We start from the raw sequence: 21166 nt of genomic DNA on the forward strand, positions 1-21166 counted from the left end.
TTTGATTAAGATAATTGAGATAAGGCAGTTTATTCACTTAGAGGAGTGATATTGTTTGGTTGCTGTTTCAGTGTTCCAGTTCGAGCTTTGGAATTGCTTGCCCTGGCTAACTTATCTAGCCAGTGAGAAGGTGATCTGGTCTGTCCCAAGCAACTGCATACATCACTGGGACTTAAGTTTTCCCAGTACAGATCAGGTGCATTATTTGAAAGTGATAGTTATTCACTGCTCTTCAAATCCCCCTGCAATATTTGGTTGCTGTAAGGAAAATAGAGACTGAATTTTGTAACTTTCAGTTTGGCTGCTTTAACTCTTGAAAGATTAAATTGGACCAAACAGTCGCATAAGTAAATTGAAGATTGGATGCACATACTACTACTGAATGGCAAAGAATTCTTTGCATTCCCTGTATTTCTAAAAGTTGGGAAGTGGATTCACCTTATCTGTTTATCTTTCTGAAAAGTAGATGTCTAACTGGTGTTAATCATCTGGGTGATCGGTGATGTCCATCTGAAGAATGTTTTGAGTTAGACATCTCCAGACAGTGATTCAGTCTTTCTCAGCTAATGATAAAGAGCTTAGGCAACTAGATTGTATTAGAGCTAGGTGAGATGGATCCTACTTCATTGCTCTGATGGCATGAACTGGCATTTCTCAGCTTCCAAAGACTTAACTGCAAGTGGTGAAAGTTGCAGGGATCATTACTCCCCACATATTACCTCCCTTCCTCCTGCAAAGGATGCAAGTGGACCTCGGGTATGTGTTTTATCTCATTGTTATGAGCCAGCTGTACCAAAGAAAATGCAGTGCTAAGGACAAGCAAGAGGAAACTGAAGAAGATCCTGCATGATCCCCACTGTTCTGAATACCATGTGAAAGACAGCACTGCCTCTTTTCCTGGGCTAGTTCAGGATTTGATACTGAGAATGATGGGGGAAGTTTTAATTGAATGTGTGATGGAGAGTGGGAGTCCTCTCAGAAGGGAGAAAGGGGCAAGAGAGAAAAGAGTCCATAAAGAGAAGCTGAAGAAAGGAGCCCAAGCACAGCGTGCTGAGATTGAATGTGGGAACTGGGGAGAAAGATGGGCAGTCATCAGGAACAGGGCACACTGACTGGCATGCACGACTGAAGATTAAGAGAAAAAAATCTGAGGGAGAAAATGGGAACAGCTGAGCAAGGAGATTCTTCCCACAAGGAATAGGATGAAGAGCTTAGATTTTATGGTTACTGTATATTGACTGAAGAGAATGGGTCAGAGATGAGAGGCTTGTGGAGAGCAGGGTTGGTATAGCAAATTGGACTGGGGGGAGGAGACAGTAATAGGGAAGATGCAGCAGTTTCAAAATAGCAAGGTGAAAGATGGAGCAGAAGTACAGTTCAGTGGAAGCAGCAGCAAGCTTGCTCTCACTAGAGCAACCTTCCTCTTCAAAGCCTGGGGTGGGACTTAAGATGCAGAACTTGCTGTTATCACCAACTGTCTGTGAACCCTTGACAAGCTGTCTGTTGTGTTCTGCTGTGGATGTCTTGGGAGGGGGGGTACAGAGCTTACAAGGTGTTCTGTTTGCTCAGCTTTTCAGAGGACTCAGGTTGAACCAAAAGCACCCATATCTTATGGCTGCCACATTCAGCTTTCTGTTCTGCTTTTTTTCTTTGTTGCTTTTTTGTGCTAAATAAAAGCTTCATGCAAGTCATTAAATTCAAGGAATATTGTTTATATCAGGAATGTCAACATGGAATTCTGTCTGCCTATGCATTATAATTCAGTCTTTAATTAGAAGATCATATGCAGTTATCCCTTCCTAGTGTGATGGCCTGAAGAAACAGGACATGTGACTATAATATTTCTTTCTGCACATACTTTTCTTATCATAGCCCATCACCCCCTTGGCCAACTTTTGCTGCATTGACATGGAGCTGGAGGTCTTGCTGACTATAAATTTTGTTATTAAAATCATAGAATGGTCTTTCAGGAAAGGACCTTCAGATCATCAAGTTCCAACCCCCCTGCCACGGGCAGGGACACCTCACCCTAGATCATGTCACCCAAGACTCTGTCCAACCTGGCCTTGAACACCACCAGGGATGGAGCATTTACAACTTCCCTGGGCAACCCGTTCCAGTACCTCACCAATAAAGAACCTCTTCCTTATATCTAACCTGAACTTCCTCTGTTTGAGTTTAAACCAAGTAGAAGAGAGTATCCTTCTGCTACTATAAAAGGTGATGTTACAGGCGTAGATCACCTTTTAGATGGAAAAAAAAAACCTGCTTAAGGAGAGCGACTTTGTAGAAGCGCTCCAGAAGTGAGGACATCTTCAGGTACAACTCCTGCCTTTTTGAACACGTTAATGGCCAAAGTGCAGATACATGGGAGCTTTTGTGGTGTTGTTAATTACAGCACACCTAGAATGGTGACTGCTTGGGGGTGGTCACCACCATCAATATACGGTGTGTTTCTGGTTTTCTTACTGTGTGACTTGCAGCTGGCCTTCAAAAAGGTGTGCATGCCAACAAATGCAATCATAGATAACTCTTAAACACAAAATGTATAAAGTAGATCTGATGCTAAATGCCCCAGAATATGGGTTTTCTTTATACTGGGCACTTACAGCTAGGGATGCTGAATGGGTAGTCTCCGTAGTGGATAAAACCATCTTTTCATCTTGCAGAACTGTTGTAAAATACATTTTGTTAATATTAATGAGGCATTTGGATATTATTGTGATGAGTGCCACAGAAAGCCCAGGAGGCAATTAATAATTCTATCTGGAGAGCTGGGCTTCACTGAAGTGCAGCACATGGAGCACAGGGGCCACATCTGAACTCAGAGAGGAGAACCAGGTAGTGACAAGCACCTTAATAAACCCACCCTGTGCACTGGATGAAGCTGGGGTCTGGCAGAGCAGAAGTGCTGTGTTGTCATTGAGTCACAGACTGGTTTGTGTTGGAAACGACCTTAAGGCTCATTCCACCCCCCTGCCACGAGCAGGGACACCTTCCACCAGACCAGGTTGCTCCTAGCCCCTGTGTCCAACCTGGCCTTGAACACTGCCAGGGATGGGGCAGCCACAGCTTCTCTGGGCAACCTGTGCCAGTGCCTCAGCACCCTCACAGGGAAGGATTTCTGCCTAAGAGCTCATCTCAATCTCCCCTCTGTCAGGTGAAAGCCGTTCCCCTTGTCCTGTCCCTACAGGCCCTTGTCCAAAGCCCTTCTCCAGTTTTCTTGTAGCCCCTTTAGGCACTGGACCTGCTCTAAGGTCTCCCCTTAAGGAGCCTTCTCTTCTCCAGGCTGAACCAGCCCAGCTCTCTCAGCCTGGCTCCAGAGCAGAGCTGCTCCAGCCCTCGCAGCATCTCCATGGCCTTCCTCTGGACTCACTCCAACAGCTCCACGTCCCTCCTGTGTTGCTGCCCCAGAGCTGGATCAGGACTGCAGGGGGGTCCCAGCAGAGCAGAGAGGGAGAGCCCCTTCACTTGACTTTGTATGTGTCTTGAAGTGGAATGTAGTCCACATGGGAGGCCATGACTGGTGCACAGGCAATCTTGGTTTTCTCATGTCTGTCCTTTACAGGTTTGACATTACTCTCAGATATTCTCTTGTATTATTTATACTCTAATAGCTTTGTGTGTGCATAGATGTGTAATGCTTTATGAACAGTGTATGATAGCTTTGTTTTGTGGTAAAATGCTTGCCTACTCTCAAGTCCTTACAAGTAGAATGTTACAGTTTGGGAAGAAGGAGGATAAATTAATGACCTACTGCTACAGAGTAGGAAGCTGCAATCATGTAATGGACTTTCCTACTTGGTGCTTCTCAGATGAGTAGCTGTGGGACACAGTCCTAGGTGATTAAGCAGTGCCGGTTGATTTTTCTCTATCCCCCTCTTCAGCCATACTGCTGACGCTATGTTCTGTTGACTAATGATTTAGAAACCTCCTTGTGTTCCATTAAAACTTTAATTAGTGACTCAGTAATGAGACAACTTGCTGGGCTGCAGGTATTTTATTGGTTTAAGGTGCAATTTGTTCCCAGCTTCCTTTGGGACTGGTCCTGCCGTTGTTTCCTGCTTGTAACTTCCACTGAAGTGAATAGTGGTCTTGTCTTGTGGAGGAGTTGAGAAGAGAATGCATAGTTGTCTCAGTTTATGGTTTGTGATGGATTGTGTGGTCAGCCTGGCAAAACAGACTCTGTGGTCAGTCTCCATCTTTATGTCTGTATAGTTTTGGGAGAGGCTGACAAGGCCGTTTGGTATACAAACACATTCCTGTGTATTCTCTTCCTCGGTGGTTGAGGGGCACCGTGGAAGACAGCCTGCTGTCCTCAGAGTACTCAGTAACTTGCTATAATGCTATGGGCATCTTAATCATCCAGATACCTGTGGTTCTGCACACTACAGCAGTGAATCTGTTGCATGCTGGTGCTGTAAGTTAGAAGATTTAGCCTAGAAACTTGCTCTGGGTCACATCCCCAATCAGCAGCTCTGTTCAAAAGACAAAGCTGCTTGGAGCAGGAATGGACCATCCTGGGAATTCCCACCAGGGCATAGCTTTGTGTCTTGATTCTCTGGTGTCTAACAAGATGCTGGCTCTGAATGATTTTTCTCCTTGTGGGGTCTTATTGCACCTTGCTTCTTAAATACTTCCTTGTATGATGAAGAGAAATCATTCTGCGACCTTAGAGGGGCTGATATAGAGCATCTCTTCCACCTGGCTGTTTATTTCTTGGCTTGTTGTTTGTAAGAAACTTGTACAGAAACTTGTGCCTCAGACAAAAATGGTTTAATCTGATCACTGGGTTTGAAAGCTATGGAGAGTTGATACCAAACTTTCTGCCTTCCCTTGATAGCTGCCATTTAGTTTTGTTTCCTTTGGAAACATTTACACTGCAGTTTACATTTGTAACTCAAGGTGCCATAAGCTGCACTAGTTGAAGCTGTAATGTGTTGTCCTGGCTAAAGATGTATGACATCTTGTTGAGCCAACATTCTGAGTCTTGCATAGACTTCACTGTGAACTAAGCTGGTAAGTTAAAGCATAAGGAAAAGTTTTAAAATCAAAGTGTTGTCCAGCCATTTACCTGCATGTTTTGCACTGTCTTTTCTGCAGGAGTCATGCTTGCTTGAGTGTGTTAGCTGGCCTTTTGTACAGCCATGGTTTTAAATTCAAGCCTAGAGAAATCTGGATGCAGGTTGTGAAGATGGCATTGGAACTGTCTTGGAGAGCAAGGGGAGGTGTCTGGGAATGCTGTCAAACCCCCGGGTTTTAACTAAAAATGGTGAAGGTTAGGAGAGAATAAACATTCTTTTTTACTTGACTCTTTTGAGGGGAAAATCTGAAGCTGTGTTGGGGTATGCAGACTCAGACAGGAGTGATACATGTGGTGATGTGTGGTGGGATGGGGGGAGGATGGAGGGAGATAGGCAAGATAGCGTTCAAGTGTATTATTGCAGCTGTTTACATAATTTATTCATGCATTTGTATAGTCTTTTTTCCACTTAACTTGAGGTACACAGTAATTTTCATGTAAGCCAAAGAAAGGGCAGTGATGTTACACATGCCATGGTTTGCCCCAGTGTGAGGGAATTGCTCTGGATGTCGATGCTAACATTTAATAATTAAAATAATTGTTAAAGGAACAGAAACAGATAGAAGGCTTCATGTGCTCAGAAATGTGGAGAGATGAATTGTGAAGATGCCAGGAAGTGAACTTGGGATTCCTGCTTGCTTGATGTGCAGCTAGTTGTGAAAACATACAGCAACACTGTGCTTTGAAGAGTCGGTGAGCAAATGCAGGCTGTGGCAGAGAGCTCGGTTCAGCTGTTTCTGAAATTACATAGACACCCTTGATTTGTGCCAGTTAGATTGCTGGTTCCAGGCTTTGGTTAATATCAAAAGTAGCACATGTACTTTGATGTTAACACTCTTTAATGTCCAAGTTTACATCTTTGTTTCCGTGATTTTTGAAGATAAGACCCAAAAGGAGGGAAGTACGTAGTTCAGTGCAGCTGATGGTGGTAACCTTACTGCTCTGGAAAAGAATTTCCTTTCTAGTCTTTAGAAAGGAGTTGCAATAAGCAAGCCTAGTATGTATTCTGCTGTGAGAAGGCTGTGCACTGTCAGTCTTTTTGCCATGAAACTCCAGCATTTCCTGATGGGAATTTCTTCTTTACAGCTGGCTGGTTTTGATGTTGCAATTGTGGTGCATCTAAGAAGGCTAATTGAATTTTATAGAACAGATGTGTTAAATCTCATACTCTGTGGTAAGGAGGATATGTTAATACAACAAGTGGCACAGTTGACAACCCTGTCATGAATAACTGTACAAGTACCTTAATGTGTTTGGGCTACAAGTTATCTTCTGCTGTTTTTTAGAAGGCTGGTGGTAAAGGTAGTCCAAAAATGAGACTAGCATAGAAGTATTATTCTTAATATGAAAGATTAGGCAGTATGATGAGAGATCTGTATTACAGTTTCAGACTATGCTTTCTCTGTAAAGGCAAAAAATGGGTTCTTATGGCAAGATGAACCTTTTGTCCTGCGCTGGGGAGGAAAGAACATGGCCCCTCTTTGGAAATAAGCTTTGCTTAACAGTCTGTAGTGGGCACTAGTAAATCAAATCCACTGCTATTACTCAGTTCTTTTCAGGCAGCCATCATTCAGAACTTAAGGTAGTTTATAGATGAAGAGGAGGAAACAGTGTGTGTTGGGTGAGGTTTCTCTGCTAATGATCTAATAGGCAGGAGGGTTGAATGGGGTGGGCATCATGAATTCGAGGCAGTAACACTTTAAAGGTTGATTTGTTTCTTCTGATGTTCTGTCTCTTTGTTTCTTCCTTTTCCTTCCCTGCTGAGAGACGAGGTAAACAGTTATTAGTCAATGTATTTGTGGAGAAGTTGTGCAAGTTGTGGACAACTATTTTATGTAATAGAATGGCAGGCACGCTGTGTTCCGCAGAATTGGAACATTTAATGTACTGGGTGATTTGTAGGGCAGCTTCGGGTTGGCTGTTCAACACATTCTGTTTTCAGATCTAACGATGTTTCTGTATATAAGTCAAATGGACTTTGAATCCTTCCATCATTGCTGTGCTTATTTGCTATATAAAAATGCTTCTTCTCTTAGGAAATCAGTTACTGGTATTTTACTCACTTGGTGAGTGAAGAAGACAAAGTTGTGAGAAGTGGCTCATGGAGGACCAGGGTGAGATCTAAGGAGCAGAAAGATCTTCAAGCCCAGAGCCCACTGTGAATTCTCCCATAACACTTTTATTTGTGCAAGAGCTTGGAGGTTCAGTCTGTCATGACAGCTGTGTGTGACATGCACATGGAGGCTGAGCTTTCCGTTAAAAAATGTGGTCTTTGTTTTTCACAAAGAAGCGCCTTTTCTGACATCAGTTTTGGGGGTTTTGCCTCACTTTTGTTCAATGCAGTGTTGCTGCACCTTTTTATCACACAACTTATTAACAGAAATGGAGGAAAATGGCTTTTAGTTTTGATTCTTCCATGACGGGAAAAAGTCAGTGGCACACTTGGAATTCGTAGCAGTATGTTTGAGCCTTAGTCTGCCTTTAAAAATAGGCTCCTTTTCCAGTAAAATTTGCTAATTCTCTTTTGTTGTTGGAATACTTTCTGGATTGGAATGGATCCTTCTTTACTGGCTACAGTTCTGCATTCTTTCTCAGCACACAGAAGTGATTATACTCCTGGGCAGTGTGCAGTGAGCTATTTTTTTGGTTTGCTTGTTTGTACATAGCCAAGTGACCTTTTCAGGTGGTTCCCTTTTCCTTCCCCAACCTCCTTCCCATGCAAATTGTGCTTATTTAATTTGTGTTCGGGGGGGGGATGAAGCTTAGTTTATTTTTCTATGAAATGAATGCTGCATGAAAATCTAGGTAGCCAAAAATAAGAAGGAAAAACTAAGAAGGAAACATTGAAATCTCCTTTTGCCAGATTGTGCATGGACGAAGCCATCAAAACATGATTAACAAGTTAAGAATTCTCTTTTTGAGCTGCCACGGCTGGTAGTGCAGGAAGAGAGGCTGCTGTTCTAATGAAATTGTTCTGACTCTTGCTTTCTGAACATGTGAGTGCTTTTCTAACTTGCCTGTCTGTCTTATCTCAGGTGCCCATTGTGCAATGATCCATGGAAATCTGTAATATTGCTTAAGACAGTTATAAGCACTTAAGTACCTGCATGTGGTTGATTGTTAAAAGCTTGTGGCAGTATTCCAGTGTCTTCTAAAACCTGTTGTATAGCATTAAAGTTAGAAAGACAAATGCAGAAGTAGTCAAACTGAAGTCTCAAAGCCAGTTTTGCTCAACAGAAAGTATTAACTGTTATTTGGTTTCATCCATAAAATGATGTGTGTTTGGTGTGCAGCTCCTTCTGCTGTGGGGTTGTGTTGAGAAGCTGGAAAAAGGTGATGTTCTTCAGGCTTTCTTGCCTCTCTCAAATACAGCAGGAGAGGCTGGCAGACTCAGCCAGAGGTTGGAAAGCCTGACCAGAAGTGTGCAGTGAAAGTGAAGAAGGGAGGAGAGAGGCACTGCTTGCGGCTGGCAGTAGTACTTGTGATGATGGGAATGCGAAGGTGGTAGGGCAGTGTGCATCTCTGCCAGAGCCTGTGCATCCTCTTTAGTGAAAAATACTGAGAAGAAAGTGATTGGATGGGGAAAAACTAGGTTGGTCAAGCACTTGTTAAAGCCTAAGGAGAGACTTTCCTCTTTTTTTAAAGGGGGTGTCTCCAGGTAGGGAAGACAGCCTCTGAACTTCAACACTTACTGCATCTGCTTAGTAGTTAAACAGATGGTGTCAGGTTTGGGGTTCTCAGGATACCACATTCTTGAAGGAGCAGTGTTGATAAAAGGAGTATTTGAAGATACCTGTGCATTAGTGTCTCTGCAGTTTCTAACTAATGCACTTAGTCCAGAAGCTCATTCAGAGCATCAAATCCTTTGGCATACACGACTTGAGAGTTTTCTGGGGATGTTTTTAATTTGCTTGAAAACATCCTTTCCTGTTAAGTCTTGCATTTTTTTTTTGCAGCCGCCTTCTCCTGAATTATTTAGACTATAGGTGAGGAATGTGAAAAGTCTCATTTATGTGTTCAGGTATCCAGCATCCCTGTGTGGACACTTACACGCAGACATCCGTGTGTCACACAGAGCTTCCTTTGCAATTGGTTGAATTTCATGGAATGTAAGGTGGAGTTGAATGTGTGAATGCTGTGGCCACATGTGTATACTTCTGTGTGTAGAGAAATACATATACATCTGTAGATGAAAAGCTTTATAGGCCATTCAGATTTTGGCCCTTGATGAAATCATTGTTCACAGCTGAGATTGCAGCCACCATAAATCAGGGCAGAGTAACCCATAACTTAGTTTTAAACTGGTGTGCTTGGGAGGCCAGAGGTACAGGGCTGTGATGGAAACACTGACTCTTACCGCAACTGTGCAAAAGGATGCAGCAATAAATAAATCTTGTAATGAAATGGGTGATTTTCTGTCATCTACTCTGAAGGGTTGTCGTAGCTCTGGGTTGTTGCAGACCACTTAGTGATTGGCCAGTGATTGTGCTTGGTAGTCTGAACCTATGGAAAGAAAAAGGGAAGAAGTGCAAACTGTATACAACACTAAAGTTAACTTGGTTTATTCTGTCAAGGCCAAGGTGCCTGGGCTATAGATGTTAAAGAGATATGGTGCACCGAAGGGTTTATAACACCTCCTTCACTCTTGTGGCTTCTAAGTGGGGCTAATCAAATTTATATCAGACTACAAACAGCTTTGTAAAACAGCTCTAAGGCCCAGGGTTGCTGCTGGCTTGGTAGAAAGTGGCAGCATCACAGAATATGTCCCCCAGTGTCTGAGTGAAATGAGGCAGTTACCCTTGGTTAGGCATAAATGCACTATTAGATGGTTGAGAAATACATTCTCCCCCCAAACCCTCCTGGGAATTTATTGTAGTGCCTTTGATGTAACTAATTAGCCTGCTCAAAGTAAGCAGTGACTAACAGTCTAATAACTGGCTAATGCAAGGAACTTCATAATGTTTTCAAATCAGGATCCTTTTGAGTGTTTTGCAAGAGGCCGAGAAGCTTTTCCCTTCTGAGGAATGGTTGCTGGTAGTCAGATCCTGATGTCCATAGTCAGCTTCTTCTGAGTTATGTTTGAGCCTCCTGGCTCTTTGAAGAGGCTAGATGTTGGAGAAGGGAATATCCTGGAGATACTCTGAGAGTGCAGAGCTTGAGTTTTAGCCCTGATCAGCAGATGTGGATCAAATGTTGTAGTTTGCTGGGGCTGTTGTGCAGTAACTGGCAGTCTTTTGCTGGATTTTAAGGTGGAACACTTTGTTTGAAGGGAGAAATGAGAAAGTAAGATTGTTCTTGCAAGAGAGGTTTTTTTTTCTTCTAGTGAGTTTCCCAGTCGTCAAGTAGCAAAATCAAAACAATTTACTACAGCAAGAAAAGGAGATGGTTTTGCCTGCCCTGTAGTTCTGCAAATTTAAAAGGGGAAATCACATGCTACATGTTCATTTTGCCAATTAATTTTACCTTCAAATGTTCTCTGCATTAAGGCTTGCTTTTTTTTTTCTTGTCCACTGGAACTACAAAGCACTTCCAGTGCTAAGAGTCCTTTTCTCATCAAGCTAATGATACAGCATGTCTACATGCTAACAAATAGCTCCAATACGTTTTGCAGGCACATACCATTTGTGCCCAAGGGTTGGAGCACTTCAGATGCTGGATGTGAATCCCTCTTGCTCTGCTTTCAGGAGTAGTTTCTCTGAATCCCTGGGAATACGGTATGAGTAAAGCAAGCGGGATTTGGGCCTCGCAGGCTCCATGAAGGTAAACTTTAAAGTCATGACCTGCTCGGTACCTAGGTGCAGGGTTTAGTGTTTCTCCTGCAGCAGTCAATGCTGTCACTAACGCCTAAAACAGAGTGCTAGGGGCTGCGCTTGTGCATGGTGTTAAGTATCAGTGCAGTAATCGACTGTCTGCCATGGTAGAAACACATAGTCGTGAACTTGGGAAGGGAGAAAAGGGCTTTCAGCTGGTTTGATTTAAATTGTTTGTTTTTGTTATTTTAAAGCCTGTGTGGAAACGGGCTGGGAGAGGGCTCATTCAGAAGTGAGGCTCCCACTTCTTTGGAGCCTGACCTCGTGGTTGCTGAAAATCAGTGCCTCCATCAGCTCCCACGGGCTGGGGTTGGGCATTGCAGGGGCTCATGCTCTGCTGGGCAGCTTTAGGCAAACTTGGCCAGCAGGACACCATGGGAATCTGGTTCGCAGCAAGCAGCTTCCACAGCTTGATCTAATGTCCTTGAAGTCAGTGGGATGTCTCGAGCACCAGGTCAGTAACTTCATGCATTTACCCAAATAGTACTGCTTTTTCTTTCTCCCCATGTCCTGCATAATCAAGGAGATACAGGATAAGGTGCAAGGTAGCAAGGGGCAAGGAGAGCTCCTGCTCTCCTTGTATGCCTTCTGAGGGCGAGAGTCTTGGAACTGACAAGGAGGTTTCCGCAGCACCCTGTGCCCTTGTGTGTAGGTGTGTCTGCAGCTATCTGTTGTGTTCCCCAAGTAGGATTACTTTTTACCTCAAGGTTTTTAGCATCTACCTATAGGTCTGATGCTGGCGTTTCTAGATGCAGGCTCCCAGTTCAGTAGATCTTTGCTTGTACGAAACTTTAAAGGTAGTTTTACTTTACAGAATTTCACTGAAGGCCGTTCAAATTCAACCACTTGCATTTAGTTGGGAGCAGCTGGGGAGGCACCAGGCAGTGTAAATTCATTGGGATGATCAATAGTTTGAGGTAAAGATATTGCTTCTAACAAGGCTGTCTCTGATGTAGGTGTCTGAAGAAGCCTACCTGAATTTTAAGCTGCTTCATACCATTAGCAGGTTCCCCAGAAGTTTTGGAAAAGTGCACAGCTGCAGAGGGCTGCAAGGCATGTTCTACTGATAGCGATGCGTTGCTGACTTAGCATTAGAGCAGTGCAAGCACTGTACAGGCCCAATCTTGTCTTCTCCAGGTCGGTGGGAGCTCTGCCATTGACCTGGAGAAGTGCAGGATCAGGCTCTGTAAGTCATGGAAGCTGCATTGATGCATTGTGTTCTGGCTTCTTCTGGACTTCCAAAAAAATGGACTGAATTGAGTTGTGCTGTAGATGCAGCAACAGAACTTATCTCATTTGTGGAAAATAATGGGGGTGTGCGGAGTATTATGTAGGTATTGTTGGGATTGGGTCTGCTTTCTGCCTCCTTGATAAATCCTTTTTCTTCCAGTGAAAGTTAAAGATGACAAACAAAAGAATATAACAGGTTTCTCAAACAAACAAAAAACCCCGGGAAAGAGCTGTGTATTCATATTCCAAAGGTCACAAAGCAGTTCCTGGAAAATACTATACATATGGTAATGGGAGAATAACTAAGCTGAAAATCCATTACAAATGGGAATATAAATCTATATGTTCTCAGTGGTGAGCTCAGATAATGTATGCTATTTATAAGCACAAAAGTCTTGTATAAGGTATGCTTAAGCATTGCAAATAAAGTGAGTACTGTACTTCTTATCTAACAGATTTTGTAGCCTCTCATATGGTTGGAGTCTATTTTTAAAGCCAGTTATGAGCATTGTCCATCATATCTGTTAGTGTTCCCAGAGTGTGTACTTCATGTGCAGTTGCTCCAGATGCAGGAAAATAACAAACTTGGGACCAAGACTGCCCAATTTAAACTACTGTACCCACCCAAACCAAACCTTTGGTTATAACATGCACTGTTTTTAAAGGCAGGCACAGTCCTACAGATGTATTTCCTCCTGCTTTGCTTTTAAGGTGGCCAGAGAGTAGCGATCAGCGTGTGTACGAGGGAAGGTGCAGATTCATGTGTCCAGATGAGCGTGGCGGTTGCTGTATTACATTGTTTTGAGGAAGCAAATACCAAGTCTCAGACCTTCTTAAGCTTAAGTAAGGGAAATTGCTTTCTTACTTGGGTATCTATTCTATTAAGAATCTAAGTAGTCAGTCTTTTTTACATTCCACACACTCCCCCCTTTCCTTCTGCCTCACAGCAACCTAAAATGCTACTTTTCTGGGAAAGACTGATATTCTGACTTCAGTTTTGTAATTTAATGATGGAGAGTTTCCTTAGTAAACCAAATTTAGAGTACTAGAATGCTTATCTTATATCCAGACCTTGAACATAAAAGGCATTTTATACCAGCAATTGTTCATTTAATGAGCAATTGCAGAGTGCAGGACGGTTAAGGGATTGAGCTATATGCACCATTATTGCAAGAAGTATTCTGAAATACCAGAAATAGGACGTAAGCTCTGATCAGGGGGACTGTGAGCACAATTACCTTCTTTTCAAATCCTTCTGTGACACTGCGGGAGGAAAAAGGACTTTGAAACTTGAAAGGAAAGAGCTTGCTTTCAACCTCAAAAGCTAGGAGGAAAGGGCTCTGAAATTTGCTCAGTATTCCCAATTCACCATTAGCCTGTTTCTTCCTTTAGCCTCAAGGCATTCTCCGCTTTTTGAAAAGATGTTAAGAAATTCAGTCACAATAGAGAGCCTAGTTTTGAACATGTTTCACTCGGTCCATTGAGGTCTGGTCTTCAGCCTTTGTGTGGGGTGAATTGAGCTGAGCAGCAAGCTGGTTGGGGAGAGGTGAATGAGCAGTCTCTGTGCAGTCACAAATTCTGGCAAAGAAAAGATTACCCTTTCCTTTATTTTACAATATGCATTCCTGTACAATCCTGCTAGTGGCAATATGCGGAGCCGAGCTTGTGCTTAGGTCAATATGGAGCACTTGGTTTATAGCAACTCTTGTTAAGTTTGTCTTGTAATTGAAGCTGCTGTTGACCTTGCTTGGAGACCGTTTGTAAAACCGTTTATTTAGCATAAACTGAAATAATAAACCCTCCTTCTCTTAGGCCGATTGTGATAGGGTGACATTAGTTTGATTTAATGATTAGCCGCCTGACCCCTCAGCTAGAGAGAGCTGCTTGAATAGGGAGAGTTCACTAGGAAGCACACAGGAAGAATACTAATGAGCTTGTTAGATTTAGCATGGCACCAACCACTTTTAATTCCTCTAATGGGAGCAGCACTGCCTCAGAGTGGGGGGGAAGGGAGAGAGACAGCCAGAAGGAGAGGGAGGAATGCCCACGTCCCGGTAGCCAGAGAAACTTGGTCAAGAGAAGAGCTTGGAGGGAGCATCAGCCAGGGTCTCCTGGACTGAGTTGTAAGTACCTTGTCTTTTACCTAGCTGAGGTGTGTCGGCACATTGCTCATGAGACAGTAATAATGCTCTCCGAGTTGCTCGCAGGAATGCAGTGCTGAAACTTCGTACATGGATAGATTTAACCGGGAGGCGTTGGCTTGCTTAAGCAGGGGTGGTGAGACTGATGGGGTGTTTTGTGTGGGCTATCAATAGATCTCAACTTTTTCAGTTGCTGACTTTAAAAGGTTTAAAGTAAAAGAGCTTCTACTTTGTCTTCTTCTGCAAAAAGACAAACCCCAATTCAGCAGGAAGGAAAGTTTAATGGATTTCTGCATTAGGTTTTGGTCTGTCCTGACTTTTAATTTTCTACATAAACTAGCTTAGCAATTAAGTGTTTGCTGTCCAGTGTGAGCTTTCTGAAAGAGCGTGTTGATTAAATGAGGTGTTTCTTGGTGCTCAGCACTTGTGGTGAAAACCGCTTCTGATCAGAAGAGCAGCACTAAACTGGGTATTTCTTAGTGGACGGGAGCATCTTGGCTTAATGCAGTCGCTCCAGGCTGGGCACTTGTAACGTGTGTCTTGCCACTGCCTTGTTAACACAGCGTAGGGTGTACGTGAAGAAAGAGAAGCTTATGCAGATTTCTCTTGGGGCCTGATTACTCTTTTCTTTTCTGGTTTAACCCCTCTCTTACACCCACATGAAGTGGAATCAGCTATGCTGGAGTTGGTGGGATCATACCAGCAGGAAGCAAATGGGAGATACAAGGGAGGATCAGGCCCTTTAACTTGGACATTTTTCTCTCTGCAAGGCTTTAATAAATAGGATGTTTCTTTTGACCCTAAAGCTGGCCACTTCTAAAACGCGAGCACAGAGCAGTAACAGTTGTTGTGTATCTGGCTGTAAGCCCCTTTTGGCAGATGCTGCTGGAGAAGCGGGCTGTTTGCTGATGCTTTTGCTGCAGAGTCCCACTTGTTGCCATGGTGGGCAGCATGTTTCTGTCAATAATTTGGCCTGGCACGGCTCGCCCGCACTTACTCTGAAAACTCTATTGAGTGATTCAGCTGAAACAGAACAAGATTAGACAGCTTGTGCCTTTTGGCGCGCTGGAGTGGCTCGCCTGCCCTGGGGAGAGTCGGCAGCGTTAGTTACTGCGGGAGGAGTTTCCCACTCGGGGAGCTCCTGCAAACCGCCTGCCTGCTCGTGTCCCGGAGCATGGGTGCTGTCAAGTTTCTCTATCCAAAGCAGCTCAGCAGTGCAGAGCATTAAGTTAGTGAAGTGCTTTGGCTATTGAGTATACTTTCTTATTGCATAGATAATCCTGTTTACTGAAATCCTACTGGGGGAGTTTTTAAATGGCAAACAAAAACGGTTTCACTTCTAACATCACACACCGGTAATTTCTTAATGGGGAGAGAGTTGGTTGATGCAGATGTAAAAATACTGCTTTTTTAATATGGTTTTTGTTTGTTTTTTCTTTTTCCTCGAGGAACCAAAAGAAAAAGCTGATTAAAACAAACCACATTTTTCCTTTAGTTTCAAAGTTACTGAAAGTAGGTTTTGAATTTCATTCGGCAATTTGGAAAATGAGCTTGTTCCATAGCAGTCGCTACCTTGATTCATGACACATGCATGTTTCGAGAAGGAAAGCATAAAAGTGGAGCCTGCAGACAGACATCAGCTCCTTGTTGTGTCCCAGGATGGCAGTTTTAACAAATATTATCTTTATATGGAAGAGTAAAAGAACTGAAATCCTATCTGATCCTTGGATTGATTATACAGCCCCACAAATCACTCCAGCGTGCTGCTTTCCGTGCTGTGGTAGCACAGGTTAGTTTGCTCTGCTTGAGGGTCTGTCAGGATTTCAAATGGAGTGTAATCCCCTATTTTTACAAGAGTTTACCTCTCATCAGTGAAAGTTCACTGTAGGTTGAAATTTACCATAAAAGACTCTGGCTAGAGAGAAATGTGATGGAAAATATGACTTTGGGGTGTTTTATTTTCTTTATTTTTCAGTTATACAAGCAGCTTTCTAAAAACCTCATATAATTGTTAAAGTTTTTAAACTCCCTTCTTGCAGTTCGCTAACTAAAACCAGCTTTGGTGTAAAAAGTTGAAACCTTAAACCCTGCTAATCCAGAGCAGGGACCGGTGCCTGTGCATATTAATAAAAAGTAGAAAAGGGCAAAGGGTTTAAACTCTGCAGTGGTGTTGTCCATTTCCATTAACTCTTTCTCCTCAGACCCAACCCTGAAAAAGCTCTGTATGGAGAATTACTGCTGGCTGTTAAAGGAATTCAGTCCCTGGAAGATGCTGATAAGTCAGCAGACCCCGGTTGCTGTAATACTTGGAGATAGGAAAATAATTAAGCACTGAATAGGCTACACTGCTGGGTTTTCTTGTTGTAGGTACTTGGGAGGAGAGGGGGCAGGGAGAAGCTTACTGAGCGCTGCGTTCAAAGGAATGGCATAGCTAGTTTGTGCGTATAATGGCCAAAATTCAGCTCCAGGTATCTAAGTACAGAGCCTGCTTCTAATCGAATTCACATGAAGGCAAATAGGTTGAGTTAGGCTGGTGTCAGGCTTGATGAAAGTAGTTAGTCTCCTGGTAAATTGCTGGCTGGCGCTTTCGGTGCGTGAATGAGTGCACCAGGGCAAGGTACAAGTGAGAAGTTAGCCCTGACCTCTGATCTCTGACAACTTGAGCGCAATCTTGGCACCATTGTCAATGATTCTTCCTTGCCTGTGTGTTGTAGAGTAGGTTTACCTTAGCTTTATTTCCTAAGGGCGTTTTCATTTCCTTTCTAGTTAGCTATTTTTGTGCCTGGTTTTTAATAACGCGAGGTTCCTCGTGTACTTCTAGAACTGCCGAGCAACTTCTGAAGCTGAGCGTATATACCAGTACTACTTCAAGATGTACTGGTGTGCACCCACATGTGAGGCATGGTTGACTTGGACAGGGCTGTACTCAGAGCGTGCCTGGTATCAGCCAAGGGTTACAGCCAGCAATCATGCTTTGTTTAGAGAAAGGTCTCTGTATTTCAAAGCAATAAATGCAACTTAAGGAGAGCAGCTACAGCAGAGCTAACAAAACCCCTCTGGCATGTGTAAAATGTACCCAGGAACATGCATCTGGCTTTTGAGGAACAGAACCACTTGGCTTGGTTTCTGAAGGGTACATGTGGCCCCCAGGGGTTAAAATTCCTGTGGGAGCTCCTGGTTCTGGGGCTGTCTGCAAGGGAAGGCTGGTAGAGCTATCCTCAGGAGGCTCTTTTCCCCCTACAAGTGGTACCATAGGCTTGCTCCAGACAGGCTTGAGTTTGACCCTTCTAATTTTTCCCCCACCTTTTCCCTTTGTTCATTTGAACAAGAATTTGAGGATTTGTTTGTGTGGATATGGGGGGAAAAAGCGGGATGGGGAGCATGCTCCCACCCGCTGGCACACTGGTCCATGTGGTGACCCTGTTAGAGTGGGTGGCCTCACTTGGGCCTGCCTGATGCTGCTCGTGCTGTATCTTAAGCAATTTTATTGTTGCTCACCTTCCTTCTGATCGCTGCTAACCTTCCTGCAAGGCTCCAGCGTCTCACACAGGCAATCCTCAGGCACTGGAGCTGGGCCGCAGGGCAGCGGTGGGTGGCTAGGTTTGATTTAGACCCTGCTGTTGGGGTTCATCTTCTCCTCTTCGTGACAAATTGTTTCTTGCCTCCCCATCAGGAAGCCCAAACTCCCAGTCTCCTTGTCCCAGAGGCAAGAAAACAGCAAGCCTATGTCTGTCCTCGCACAATTGATAGCCCTGCCGGTAGGAGCATCGGCGCATGGGTGACGATGATCTACTGCCCAGCAGCCTCCCGCTTGGAGCAGGCAGCCTTCCCCAGAGCATCCCTCATAGCCACACGTGCACCTACTGTCACCAACTTGCACCGTGAGGAGGGGGTGATGAGGAGGAGGGAGGGGGAAGAACTTCTTTTTATTCTGTTAGCTATAAATGGGCTAAAAGTGTGTGTCTCTCTTCCCCCTTCCCTTCTTTCTTTCTTCTCCCTCGTTTTTTTTGCAGAGGATGAAAGTCCTGGGCAGACCTATCACAGAGAGAGAAGGAACGCGATCACAATGCAGCCGCAGGGTGGGCAAGGCCTCGGCAAGATCAGTGAAGAGCCTTCCACGTCGAGTGAGGAAAGGGCCTCATTAATCAAGAAAGAGATCCATGGATCTATATCGCACCTTCCCGAACCTTCTGTACCTTACCGCGGGACGCTGTTTACCATGGACCCCCGAAACGGTTACATGGACCCTCATTACCGTGAGTATCGAGTGCTGGGTCATTTGGGGATGCAAGGTTGGAAGGCTCTCAAGGCTGTCAAATGTAATGTGATTTCTGTTTGTCGCCTCGCATTGTCCCCAGGGAGGACTGCCTTGTCTGGGGGGAGCTTGAGGTAAACACAGTCTTCGCTATGAAGTTAGAAACCAGGGTGCAGTATTGCAGCTTGAAATCGCCACAGGCCTCTGCAAAACAACTTCCACAGGACATCTCATCTGTTGCTAATCCTCCTCAGCCATCCAGGGTTGCGTTTGCCCCACCTCCTTAATGCAAGAAGGAGGAGGGGGGGAAGGCTCATTACGGAAGGCACAGAAGGAAAATGAAACAGGCCTTAAAATCCCTCTTTTAAAATAAGGTTCAAGTATGGTATTCAGAGGAAGGACTGTGCCTTGTGCAGTGAGGAATTGCAGGGGGCTGGGGACTGGAAGGCTTGTTGCTGTGTTTTTGGGAGGCTTTGTTTCCGAGGCTTTTTAGGGATTTGTGTGTGTTTGACTCTGTGGGCTCATGGAGTGGTTTTGCCGTTTTCTTCCCTGAAGTTTTGGGGCAGGAAAAGAAAGGCAAATGTTTTCAACTTCTGAATTCCTGCTCAGGCATTAATAAAGAAGTAAGAAATTAACTGACACTTGAACACAGATGTGGAATGGATTTCTCCACAGGCAAAATAGGAGGGAGTTAAGCAATTTTTTTTTTTTTTCATCTGCTTCTAGTTTACAGAAAAAGAAAGGAAAAAAAACCAACCCCATTTAGTTGTGTAGTAATGAAGTACATCTTGAGGTGTCAAGGCTTGTGCCTTTTGATTACAGATTTATCACCCAGTCAGGATACAGATTTGCGATTTAACCTCCCAGTCTCCAGTTCCAGATGATAGGCTTAAGACCCACAAAGAGGGGCCAGTCTGTGTTGGGTTTTTTTTTGCCTTCCACATCATTCAGAAATTTGAGTGTTTTAAGGCAAAAGGTCATTAGCCAGATGACTGATTAGTGAGGACAGCTGATTAGTGCATGTTTTTTTCGCTCAGGAAAGTGCCAGGGATAAAAGCTAATTTTATCCCTTCATTAGTTGGGCTAGCAGCAAAGGGGAATGTTCACTCATCAGGGTGCAGATCAAAGTATGTCTTGCACAACCTTAAGTCTCACCAGCCTCCTTTAACAAAAAAAAAAAAGCCTGATTGTTAATAAGGATGGAGGTATTATGAGAAAAGGAACACTTGTTGTCTTTGTAGTTTGGATCAGTATTTAGGGGAAAAGTTTGCAGTTAAGCTTTTGAGCTCTCTTTCAGTGTAGGCAGTTGGTTTCTCTACACCCTCCTCCTGCTCTCTCACAGAGCCCTGCTCAAACTGGGGGAGTTACTCATCTCTGTGTCTGGGAGGATGTGCTGCAGCGCACCAGCAGCAGACTCCTCTGCCAGAGAGAGGAGTGGATGTGCAGAGTAAAGGACCGCTCATGAACCATGGCATGTAGAGAGGTGTGAGCTTGTGGGTCAGAGACACCATTTGTAGCTTATAGCTTGTTAATGCAACCCCCAAATAAAATATACCTTATTAGGGAAGCCAGATAACTTCTCTGTAGGCAGTACAGGTGGGGAGAGATGAAATGTGTGACAAATACAACCTCCCAAATAAGCAGCAAACCTGATGCTGAATTTAGTGGTAATGACTGCTGCTTTGACCAGCTGCCAGCTCACCCCTTAAATCTAGTTCAAGAAGTTATTGATACTACTGAAAATTCAGACTGGAGAAGGGCTGACCAGCCAGAATGAGTCTGAGTGGTTTGCATTTAGTTTTTTTTGTTACATTGAATTTGAGAGTTCTCAATTTAATGAAGCTACTGCATCTGTATAGTGACCAACAACACTAGCTGGCTGGGATACGTGGGCTGCTAGAAAAACATTGATGTCAGAAGTTGAGAGAACAGCAGAAGTTACAACAGGAAAGAAACAGGAGATGAGTTAATTTTAAATGAGCAACATGATGTTAAAGCAGAAGGCTAAGTCAGAAAACATCAGATGGGCAGACCTGTTTCACCACTGCTGTTGTGAGCTGGACATTGCTACTCAGTGATTTATAAAAATCCCTCAAGCTATTAATGTCATCTAAAGAGCCATCATGCTTTTATTTACCTTTAATAAATGTGATACGGAAGGACAACTAAAGAGATAAATGTCTAGTTAGATTTATAGGAAAGCAGACAGGCTCACTGAAATTTTCATAGTGGTTGTATCATTTATATATGTAAGACATGCTTTCATGAAAGTGGTGACTGTATTCAGGCTGACAGTTATAGTGGGCCATATGAAGAAGGCTGAATAATGTAAAGACACCCTAGTCCCACTGTAGCAACAGGTGAAGAACCACTAAGTCTATTGTTCCCTTCCTTAGTTTTTTTGCCTGTTTTGCTGGGCATATGGATAGAAAACACAGTTTTGTTTTTAATTCAACACAGTCAGATATGTAAACACTCACAGCAATTTCTTAGTTTCTCTGTGGTTGGAAAATACAGACTTTTCAAGATGCCTAATTTGTGCTTCTATTTATACCCACTTTGTATTTAAAAGTGCGGGCAGGCTTCCTGTAAGACAGGAAAAGGGAAAATAATTTTTTTGAAGAAAGACATCTGTATATTTTTATGG

General features: G+C 43.6%; 1 protein-coding gene across 5 annotated transcripts in view; it reads left to right on the forward strand.

The window, feature by feature from the left end:
- GLI3 (GLI family zinc finger 3) overlaps positions 1 to 21166 on the forward strand; it is a 205537-nt gene that overhangs the window by 48245 nt on the left and 136126 nt on the right. For 4 of the 5 annotated variants that reach the window (XM_057431423.1, XM_057431424.1, XM_057431426.1 and 1 more), the window contains one exon: positions 18278 to 18520. In XM_057431423.1, coding sequence (XP_057287406.1) covers positions 18278 to 18520 — 243 coding nt within the window. Of the gene's footprint in view, positions 1 to 13332; positions 14247 to 18277; positions 18521 to 21166 lie in introns of those variants that run through there. The other variant, XM_057431425.1, reaches the window with a different exon arrangement.

This window comes from Pezoporus wallicus, unplaced genomic scaffold (assembly GCF_028554395.1).
Source record: "Pezoporus wallicus isolate ANWC-B61680 ecotype Strahan unplaced genomic scaffold, APGP_CSIRO_Pwel_v1 scaffold_11491, whole genome shotgun sequence".
Lineage (NCBI taxonomy): Eukaryota > Metazoa > Chordata > Aves > Psittaciformes > Psittacidae > Pezoporus > Pezoporus wallicus.